This window comes from Colius striatus, chromosome 9 (assembly GCF_028858725.1).
Source record: "Colius striatus isolate bColStr4 chromosome 9, bColStr4.1.hap1, whole genome shotgun sequence".
Taxonomy (NCBI): Eukaryota; Metazoa; Chordata; class Aves; order Coliiformes; family Coliidae; genus Colius; species Colius striatus.
This window is the reverse complement of record NC_084767.1, coordinates 34,883,022-34,894,298: the sequence shown is the minus strand read 5'-3', so window position 1 is coordinate 34,894,298 and position 11,277 is coordinate 34,883,022. Positions and strand designations below refer to the sequence as shown.

Here is an 11,277-nt window from a genome sequence, read left to right as displayed (position 1 = left end):
TAAATCCAAGATTAGCCCATAGCTCAAAGTGACGACTTTTTATTTGAGGCAAAAAAAAAAAATTATCCCAAAAACATTCTGCTACTGCAGTTTCTAAAATTTTTACTGTTTTCAGTAGAAACAGTTCACCAGTCAGAAATCAAGATTAAAAATAACATTGTGCAAAATAGTACTGGCATAACTATACACAGCAAAGACTAGTGTAAATCAAGAATTCCACTGAAATTAGTTGAGCTGCTCCAGTTTTACACCAGTGTACATCACCTCAGAATAGGCCCTTTTTGCAGAACATCCCTGGAATTCCACTTGCTTAAAACAGAACAACAAAAAATTGCTTTACATGCAACAAGTAGAACATACGCAAGAACACCTCCACAAGTTATCACAGTGTAACAGAGGAAAACATACCAGCCGATTTCATATGAAGGCAAACCTAACGGCAGTTTTACATGTTTAAGTAAATGAAATAATTTAGAATAAAACCAAGCAATATTCTTCTGTAACTATCAGCACACTGACAATTAGGGTGAATGAGGTGTCCAGGAAGGTTTTTCCAATCTTTTTAGTGTACTAGGCTTTCTAAAGAGAGTTGGTTGTAAAGGAATTAGTGTAAGAAATGTTAACTTGCAGTCCTATCGGGCAAAGTGTTCTTCTGCAATTTAGATCTGCCCACACTAACAGAAGTCTCTGTAGTCAGATACAAATGCCAATGAAGAACCATTAATCAAAGACCATACCTTATTTACTGATGACATGCAATGAAATCAAGCCAACAGTAACGGGATACCATTTACATTTGGAGCACTCAGAAAGACTGTTGCAGTTCAGTTTGGTACAGGACTGGAATTTCACACACTTGTGAGTAATTAACATTCTCTCCTACTTGACTTGAAAAGCCCCAGTTTCACAACGAGGCATCTAGGTCATTCTTCGTATAAACAAAGTGCCAAGAGCAGAACCTATTTTCAGAGTTGCTGCACACTCAAAGTCATGCCAAGAAAATTTACAGGTACATCTTACAAAGATGGGGTCATTTTGTTTTCCTGCATAACCACCTTTAGTAATACAATTCCATAAGAACTCTTTGATAACCATGAAACCAATTCTTCCACAGCGCTTTTCACCTCTCTAGTTTAGGAAAGGCCTACCTTCTACTACCTTTACTAAGAGTGAACATTTTTGTTTTAATTCATATTAACCTGGTTTGGGTCTAACCATAACATCATCTTTAGCCTACAACATTTGATGAAGGGCACACACTTAAACTATGGAACTATATGGAGGAAATACAGTCCTAACATTCTCAAGCCTTTGGGTGCTTTTAAGTCAAGGGGCTTTTTTTGCAGGTTATATTAATTTCATGAGAACAAGGGAGAACGGCACACAAGCTTTGGGTATTATGTGTAAGCGCACATCAGTTCTAGATGAGAACTGGTCTGCAATTCACAGAATCACAGAATGGTAGGGGTTGGAAGGGACCTTTACAGATCGTCTAGTCCAACCCCCCAAATCTATCCATAAAAAAATACCATTCCTGCCTCAAACCATAAAGATAAAAGCAGCACCTAGACCTACGCTAACCATATGTGTGTGTGTGCACAATGAGTCAAATGGAAATCAAGATACCTACGAAGTCAACCTGCAGCACTGATCTCTAACTGCAAGTCTCTAGTGACTTTCCATGCATTATCCTTCATCCTTTCAGTTTCACAGAGAAGCTATTAGGTTCTTAGCAAGGAAATACGGCCATCACTGTCAGTGAGTTATTGTGAAGAAAACAGTTTGCATTTCAGAGATGGCAGGGAGAAAACAGATAATACTTCATCAAGGAATTATTGCTGTACCACTGAACTGTATTAAACTCAATAAGCAACAAAAAGTTAGGCCTGAGGCAGAAGGAAGGTTGACAGATATGACTTATCTTCCCAGAAGGCTCAGCTTCAGTGTTTTCCAACCATCTCAGATTCTGAATTCTAGTAAATTGTATTTTAGAACCAACCAAAAAAATATCTGAGACTAAACACATTTTTAAAAGCTGCTATTGCTTTACATAAATCAAACACAGCAATCACTTATTTCCACAATATGCAATATTTAATTTTTACTCCCTTCTTTCTTTCCTTGGGATAGGTATGTGCAAACAAGAATTTGTTTCCAAGATTTATGTACTCAAGCATTATCTGTTACTTTTCCAAGTACCTCATTTTGTTGCTACGGGACTATGGCACCAAGCAAGGAAAGAACAGCTGAAGCAGGTCAAACTTTTAGAAGCCAGTCCTCTTTCTTTGTGCCTTGAGTTTTTAAAAGAAGGATTCCAATAGCCATAGCTGCCACCACAGACCTTAATTACAAAAATGACCAACTTCCTTATGACTGTAGAACTTACAACTGGAGGTATGCCATTTAGTACATCACAAAATCAACTGTCAGTTTTACTGAATGCTGCTGCCAGCCTTTATGTGTGGCTAGAAGTGTAAAATACCAAAACCCCAAGAGTATCAAGTGTGTCAAGTTGTGCATAAAAACAGATCTTTAATTTTTCTTACACTACAAAGTATGCAATCAAGGAACTGACTAGGTCTATGCATAGTTAGGATTTAAAGTACCCCGAAAGAACCTGAACTCTTTCAGTAAAACTGTGCTTGACTTTTAAAACCCCTCAAACCCCAAATATCCCACTTTGTACATAAGTTTTTAAAAGCTCCGTGTACCCTCAAAGCTATTTTGAAATAAATTTTATTTATCGATTTAAAAACTAACAGCTTTGCTATTGCATCAGACAGCACATAAAAAGTTTAAGGCTAATTTTCGTATGCACAAATGTAAAAGCTGGTCTTGGAACAAGAGCTGTCATATTTCCTCAATTTCTGAGCCTTTAGCATGGATTACATAAGGTAGAGCTGCCATGGCAATAGTAGAGTTGTCCTGCATATAAAAAAAAAGACTGAATGTTGTCCTGAATTTAGTTGGTTTTTATAAAAAGTAAAAGAACTTACACATTTACATTTGGTTTTTATCAGAGCAGCTCACTAATTTGTACAGTACTTTGTTCAACAACATAAATGTAAACTACCAAAGAGAGGCTCAAGTACTACAACAACAGGTGCAAAACAAAGTTCTGGGATAAGGAAGCCCACTGCTATTTGGGAGAGTCACTCTGTGATGAAAGCAAACACCAGAATGCAGTTTTGGTGAAGTCAGTTAAGTCTCAAGGCTGTAATAAAGGCTGTTAAATTTAGCCCTTTGGTTCTTAACCACTCAGTTAAGATCTCCTGATAAAGCACTAGGCAGTTTGGCATTGATGGAGAAGCTCTTTACATGCTACGGTTACAGAAAGAGAAAACAGATTTACAAGCACTTCCTTCACCTGATCTGATTTTCCACAAATTAAGTCATATCAGGTTTAAACAATTCTAAAGCAGTACATTTTAGACTTCAAATTGCACTACAGCTGCTTCAGAAGAAACTAATTAATATCCACAAAACCTAAAACCGAATTATCAACTGTCCAAATGACACGAATTTGATACATAAAGCTGCTTATTTTTATACTCTGTCCCTCAACAACTTCTTCAGTGTAATTCAGAGCCTACTTCAAAACAGAGTTCTTCAGTCCCGTCTCCATAGTCCTTTCTATTTTGATGGGAAAGAAATTCTTCCTGTTTGTCAGTTTAACAGGTCTAATATTTTAACACTTCCTAGTTCATTTTTTCATTTGCTGAATTTTTGCACAATGTTTTAAAAAAAGGGGTTCATTACACTATGGACACATGACTTGTGCATGTTAGTCTGATTTACACTTGCTGAATAAAGTACATCACTATCACAGTTATTTATGTAGGACTTAAAGAAACAGTAAACATGCATCAGAACTATGACTATCTGCAGACGTGTGCTGGTATTTCTTTTCTCCCATGTGAAATGTTGGCAACCTAATTTAGCATATTAAGCACTGAACAAAAACTGACATATTTGCAGTATCATCTTTAAATAGATGCAGTTATGAGGGGACCTGAGTATGCAACTGATTCATGTCAGCTATGTATATGCAAGCCAGCAAGAACTGCTTGTGTGTAACAGACCAATATTCAGACCTAGAGACTGTCCACGACGACACTTACTTTGAAATTACTGAATCTAACTCTGTAAAAGAGTTACGAGGTCAACTTGATTTGTAAATTGATACAACATGGGTATACTCAGGCCACTGCAGCTTTTTTGCATATCTATATTGCATTTACTCAAACCCCAGTAATGCACTCCAGGAACACATGAGAAATCTCACTGAAGTTCCTGCACAGTTTCTGTTTTGCCTTTCCCCTCCATTTTAATCTTGCATTATCATTTCAAAGGAGTCATAAACTGCTGCATATCAGGATGGCCAGCTAGCAAAAAATCATGTTGCTAGGCAAAAAGGGAGAACATGTATCTGTTGCTGTAAACTTCTATGTAACAGATACCATGCCTGACAAACCATCAACCTTCAACAGACGCACAAAATACCACTATGACAAAGGGAGGAAATCATGCACAGATATTTCAGTATTGTGTGGCCAGGATCTATATTACAGTGATGAGTCATGTCAGAGTACATTTGCACCAACAAGTGATTAATAGTTCAGGCTGGCTAACTCTGTAGGCAGCCATACAAGCCTCTAAGAGACAACTGGCATATTTTCTGGAAAAAAGAATACTGAGTAAGAGGATAACGTTTTTTTTTAACACCTCTGCACAAATATCCTATGGACAAATAGAACAATAATAGGGCAAGTGCTTTAAAATGCAATTTTCCAGTCAATAAACCAACAATGATGGGAATTCTGTGAAAGAAGTTTTAAGAATGTGACTTACCTGAAGCACAAACTTCCAACTAAAAGAGACCCCAAAAGCTATATACTAAACACTGCTTTTTAACTTTTCTTATTTTCCTTAGGGCTGGAGCTGTTCAGCTTTTCACATAATTTGAGACTGCTGAAATACTTCAGCGATCCTTTGGTCCTAGTAAAAAAGAACTTTCCCTACAAAAAATGAAAAGGATGAGGGGGAGGCCAGGTAAGTGTCACCTAAATACCATCTGCTATGCACCAGAAAAGGCAAACTTCTGTTACAAAATACACGTTTTCATACAAAAGACATCTTGCAAAACCATCTGATGGCCTCTCCCTTTGCAGATTACAATGGTAAATGGGATCAGCAGGTTGGTCTTGCAATTTTTGTTTTAATGGGAAAAAAGTCAAAGGACACACAGCATCACAACAACCGGTCCTTTAAATGGCAAAAGATTATGATTAGTCTTTGTTTTCAGTGTTTAAAAATGCAGGAGAGAAATAGAACCGGAGTCTTCATATGCAGAAAGTTCAAGTCAGCTGCTGCTTCCTCCTGAACGTCTCAATGTGCTTCCAAACTGCCAATTGTACAAGCAATTCAATTTATGACAGTGCCATAAATTGTTAAAACAATGCAGATAGTATGATCAGAAAGGTCCAGTCAACTGATTCCATTTTTTTCCCAGTAGTTGCCCATAAAAATGTCAAGACAATCTAAATCTATCCTTCAGCTTCCTCAATATATCCCGATTGCTGGAGTAGAGACGTCTGTGGTATTACTGTACTTGTTCCACGAGAGATTCTGTCTTGATCTGTGTTTGTAGACAAGGAGGTCATAGAAATGGGCTGTAACAAACTTGGTGTCATGCCAGAGGAGACAGTCAAGCTGTGTGTAGTGCCCTTAAGTGTGAGATCCTGTGTGGGAAGAAGCGGCTTGAGGATGCTGACAAGACAGAAAGCAGAGCCACTTTTAGGAATGAAATTCACTTTGTTCTTGTCAGGGCAGTAGAAGACTGGAATTTCATGCAATGGCTTTGGCCTAGAAATAAAATACACACAGAAATTTTAAAATTACATGGAACAGTGGAATTCTGTCAGCAGCAGGTATGAATTGCTGAACACATCCCCAGAAACAAGTTGAGGTTTAAACTTGAAGTACTTCAGTTACTCGATAATACCTTAATGTCACTCATATCACACAGCAAGCAGAAGGATGGTTTAAACTGCTTGTTTACATGTACCGTGAGATAGACAGCATGTTCTAGGGCACACTGTCTCCAAACCCAGGGAAGACACTAACTTCATCCCACAGACCACAAACCCTGCAAGTATTCCCAATCACGTTCTCCAGAAATATTCACAATGCAACAAGTTCTGCCCCACACACAGACACTCTATCCACAGCAAGTATTGTGAAAGAAAGCTGGCCTAGCAATGTTCCCAATATTGTGCATATTAGAGCTGTTCATGATCATATGAGGATTGCCTCTTCTAGACTTTTGCCTCCTTGCATGTTCACCTGAGTGTGGCCTGAATCACTGTAAAAGATGAGCCCATCTTACTTTAGAACTCAATATAGAGAATAAATTGCCATATTCTCAAAGTGGCATTCATGACCACATACCTATACATGGGAAGGAGGTACAGAATACACATTTAGATCTTGTCTTGCAGTTCGGCCATCTCAGCATATAATTCAATCAACTCAGACAAGCTTTACCAGAGCCAGAAGGGAAATTGTGGACAGTACAGGAATGCCTTCTGTGTCTATTTCTAACCCCACAATGTAAATTTCCTAAGCTATTCTAACTCTACTTTAGATAAAACAGTGGGAATCTGTTCCAAAGCTTCCCTTCTCTGCTAGAAAATAACTATCAGAAATTTATACTAATTTTCCCTTGTTGCCAACATTGTCCTTTAGCCTATAACCTCGCCATCTCTTCCACGTGTTTGTAATAGAGCATTATGTACTTCGGTCTTCTTTCTACTAGACCAGTCATTCTGTATCCTCTTGTAGGAGATGCTCTACTCAAAAATAATTGTTTATGGATGATTCTGTGTTAGCTAATTCTCTAAGCATCCAGAAAAATCCCTCCTGTTTATAAATCTGTTTTTCACAAATTAAAATCCTGTAAACTTGAAATAGAAATAATGTTAAACAAAGGTTAAGTTTTAAAAAGTTACATTAAGGTACTCCATGTACATGTGGAATGCAAGTACCAGATATGAGAAACATTTTTCGCATGAGTCTGCAGTGTCTATGGACAGCCATAGCTAGATAAGCTCTTCTGTAGAAGTCTGTTCTGCTCTGTAGCAGAACAGTCCTACAGCTATGAAGCAATGACATCTGAAAGGAAAAGCAGATGCAAGTCAAATCACAATAAAATACATTCTTGGAGCAAGTGAAGACTATCTGCTGGCAGCATAGCGTACACATTAAAAGACAGACAGGTAACAAGTTGCAGAAATCCTTTCCACATTGCTATGGAGAGGCCACAGAGACCTCTCAAAATCCACTCAGCGATCAGAGATGGAAAATAAAAAAAAAAATATAGCTGCCATTGTGTAATTACTACTTATACTAGATTGCATTGTTGAAATGAAAAAGGTATAAGAGCATTATAATGATATTATATCCCTTGCACGGTAAAAATCTAATTTTTAACTATAGGTTATGATTCTTGTATTGAAGCGACATAAGGGTATAAAACTCTACTGAAAATAATAAAAAAACATAAAATCTCCAAAATAGTCCCAATGACAGAAGATGGCTTTTTCAGAATAATCAAACCATCAGATAATCAGGGTCAAATTCACTTCTGTGTCATTAAAAGTCTCATAACTACATAGAATATGGTCCTCAGTCTAGATGACTGATACGTCTGTCAAGTTGTGGCATATTAGCTGATGCACCAGTACTACAGCTTCTTACTACATCTCTCTGTGCATGACTATTTGAATTCCTTCCCCACTATCTGCCAGGTAATAGACAATCCTCTCAAGCTGGTTTTAAAAAAATGTCTCTCAGGATTTTAACACAAAATTCCAACAATAAAATAAAGACATATATACCAGTATACAGTCACACAAAACAGAGACCAGGCTTTCAGCATGGCTTTTAGCAACTAAACTAATATTTTTAATCTGACACAAAAAAAAAAAAAAAAAAAAATCAACAAACCAATAGATAATTGTGAATGTTCAGTGTTACTTCTTACATAGTAAAGACCAACTTACAAGCTTTCCTCAAAGACTTTCACCTTTTCACAACCCTCTGGAGGTTCACGCTTGAACATATAGCTGTTGTTGGGTTTTGGCGAGGTAGCATATTTTGGCAAAGGAGAATTATTCCCATTTTCTGCAGGAACAGAGAATCTTATTGCTTAAACATGTCACACTGAAGAAAAACAATATACTGAAATGTCCCCCAATTAAAACCCAATTCATTAAAAATGTTATAAAATCTGGAAGCATATTCATTCGTCTCCAAGTCTTCATTTGCAAACAAACTTTCTTATCTTAATCCCTTTCCTCCTTTCTATTTCTTTCCTCATATCATTTTCAGACTCCTCTGCCATTTCTGTTCATTCCTAGACACTTTCAGTTTGTAACTGCAAACCTGAATCTATGGTCCTGTGCCATCGCCATCTAGTCAAAACAAAAGGGCAGAAATCATATTTCTTAAAATACAGAACAGGTTTATGTTAATTATACAGAATTCTCCTAGTATCTCTCAGAAAAATTCTGGTAAAAAAGAAAAATTTAAAAACCTCACAGTTACAGTTTTCTAGGTGCAGGTATGAAGTGCTGCAAAGGTTTCCCACTTTGTCTAAAATCATAAGAAATACCTGATACAAGCAACAAGACTAGCCTATTTTGCTGTTTTCCCTGTCAGCGTACACTTTTGCTTCTTCAACTTGCTTAAAGCCCTTGCAGAATCTATTATTGACAAGCAAAAATCTGTTTGAGAAGCACATTCCTCAGGCACATCTATCCAGCTTCAATTATACAGCATTAGATATGTGTGCACATAGTACTTCGAGTAATTGGTTAAAAATAGATCACAAAGAAAAACACATTCTATCATTTCTCCATGGACTTGGGAAACATACCCCCTCTTTCACGTTCATGTGCACTACAACAAGTTTAGCACCGTTGAACTTAAAGTTACTCAGTACCTTTGTCTCTGGAATCAGCAAGAAGATCATCTGTATAACATGGACTTTCTTCACTGCCTTCATTAGAGATGGTAAGAAATGAGGTTGGAGACACTGACTGTGAGCGGCTGCTGTTGTTACTACCCCTGTCTGCTCCACCAGGTGTTTGGGTATCGATGCTGCGAGTGCTACTACTACGCTGAACCAGTGGAGGTGGTGCCCGGTGCCCATCTGGAATATCCTGAGGCTGTTAAAAACAAAAAGGCATTGGATGGCTGCTCTTGACTGGTTTGCAATTTCTTTAAATCCAGCAATGCTGAGAGGCTTTTCAGGTTTCATAAAACTGCCTGAATTTAAAAAATTTATTCATTACACAAGACTCAAAATGAAAATAAGTCAGATGTGGAAACTAAGGGCAACAGTTGTCAAGATTTCACAGGACAGCTGAGGTTGGGAAGGGACCTCTTGAGATCACCCAGTCCAACACCCCTGCTCAAGAGCTAGAGCTCCAGGAACATGTCCAGGCAAGTTCCAAGTATCTCCACAGTCAGCGATTCCACATCTCTGGGCAACTTGCTCCAGTTTTGAGCACTCTTAACACATAATTTTAAAAAAACCCAAAAAACAACAAAAAAAACCCCCTCTTTTTCTTGTCTTCATATTGAATTTAACATTTTTTAATTTATGCCTGTTGCCCTGCCGTTGAACACTACTGAGAAGATTCTGCCCCCTGCCCTTTCATTTCTGCACATCAGATATTTTACACATTGATAAGATCTCCCTGAGCTTTCTCATCTCAAGGCTAAGCAACCCCAGCTCTCAGCCTTTTCCTATAGGAAAGATGTTCCACTCCCTAAAACATCTTCGTGGCCTATATTTCTGATACATTATTACTAAATTTATCTGTAAAAACACCCAAAAATTAAATTTAATTTAAAAATGGGCAAACTATGTTTCAACTGGGATGGAGATAGCTCAGCATGGGCAAAGTAAAGAAAAAGTTACTATATGACCTCTCTAAACAGACCTTTTGTCTTTTCCCGTTTTATGGATATATTTGCTTTTATTGGAAAACTAAGTACATCATAGTAATCACTGAGGCAAAGGTTATCATTCAAGCTTTCTCTCTTTCCTTTTTTTTTGCTTTCCAAGAGACTTTTCAACTACCTTCATTGAAGAAAGAAAAATTAACTTCAGACAAATTTAATTTTAGAAGTGCAAAATAAAGCTTATGACTTAACAAGCTCAAAGCAAAACCATAGAAATAACCATAGAAAGCAACGATGGTGGTAGATACGTACAACAAGCTGCTCCTCCTTCTCACCCGTCTCCTTAATTATTATCTCAATCTCCTGATTGAGTCCTTCCACACTGTTTCGGAATCGGGATCCTGTTGATTTGGTAATAGGTATCACAGGAACAAGAGCACTCTTTGGGATAGGAGCCTGAAGAACCAGAGATATTGACAAAGCAATGCAGATTTACTTACAAAACACAGTTACTGATTCTACTCAAAAGTGAGCCTTTAAACATAACACACCTACACTTCAATACAAGGATTTACATGAAACTATAGCAACTGTATTAAAAATAGGTGCACAGACATCCTGAATTTTGTTTCAGATTTATTTTTTAGCAGGAAAATTATTCAACAAGAATGCTTGAGAATGAAGGTTAATATTTTTAAAATCCAGTGTTTCAAAATACGAATGAAAATTCCTTTCTCAGAAAACACATTACTGAAGTCTTCCGATGTCTTTTTTGGTACATAACTTTCTGGCATGTCCCATCCTCTCCATTAGCATTCTCTATCTGTTTAAAAACTGTGTTACCAGAACATTATTAGAAGATTCTGCCCTAAACTTTAACACCAGACTCTTGGTGATTATGCAGGGCACTACTACAGAGAATGGAATACTTCCTGAAAACATTTAATTCAACTCAAAGAATAACATGACACCAAGTCACGGTACAAGTTCTATCTAAAATTCTTAGTTTTTACAGTCTAATGTGCTGTGATTGAGAATATCTCTTCTACTGAAATCTCCTCTCCTGACTGAAGGACAGTCACAGTCTCACCTGGTCTTCAATTTAAAAAAAAAAAATGCAAATGAATTTCCCAAAGCCATGCAAAAATCAGTCTGACAGAAAAATTACCTAAGAAAAATTAATGTAAGCAATTGAATTCTAAGTGCAGATCATAATGCAGACTTATTCTCACAATTGCTAATCTCTAAGGCAGTAAAACTTATACTGGTTTTGCTTTACCAAAACATTAGGATAGCTAAAAAAAC

The 11,277-nt window shown here is 37.2% G+C and overlaps 1 protein-coding gene across 1 annotated transcript in view; it reads right to left on the bottom strand.

The window, feature by feature from the left end:
- Positions 1-2,032: 2,032 nt before the first annotated feature.
- Positions 2,033-11,277, bottom strand: part of FAM117B (family with sequence similarity 117 member B) — a 29,243-nt gene continuing 19,998 nt past the window's right edge. Inside the window, exons 5-8 of the mRNA XM_062002691.1 lie at positions 10,285-10,428; positions 9,005-9,230; positions 8,064-8,184; positions 2,033-5,865 (exon numbers count right to left, since the gene is read on the bottom strand). Coding sequence (XP_061858675.1) covers positions 5,547-5,865; positions 8,064-8,184; positions 9,005-9,230; positions 10,285-10,428 — 810 coding nt within the window. The 3' untranslated portion in view covers positions 2,033-5,546. The remainder of the gene's footprint in view (positions 5,866-8,063; positions 8,185-9,004; positions 9,231-10,284; positions 10,429-11,277) is intronic.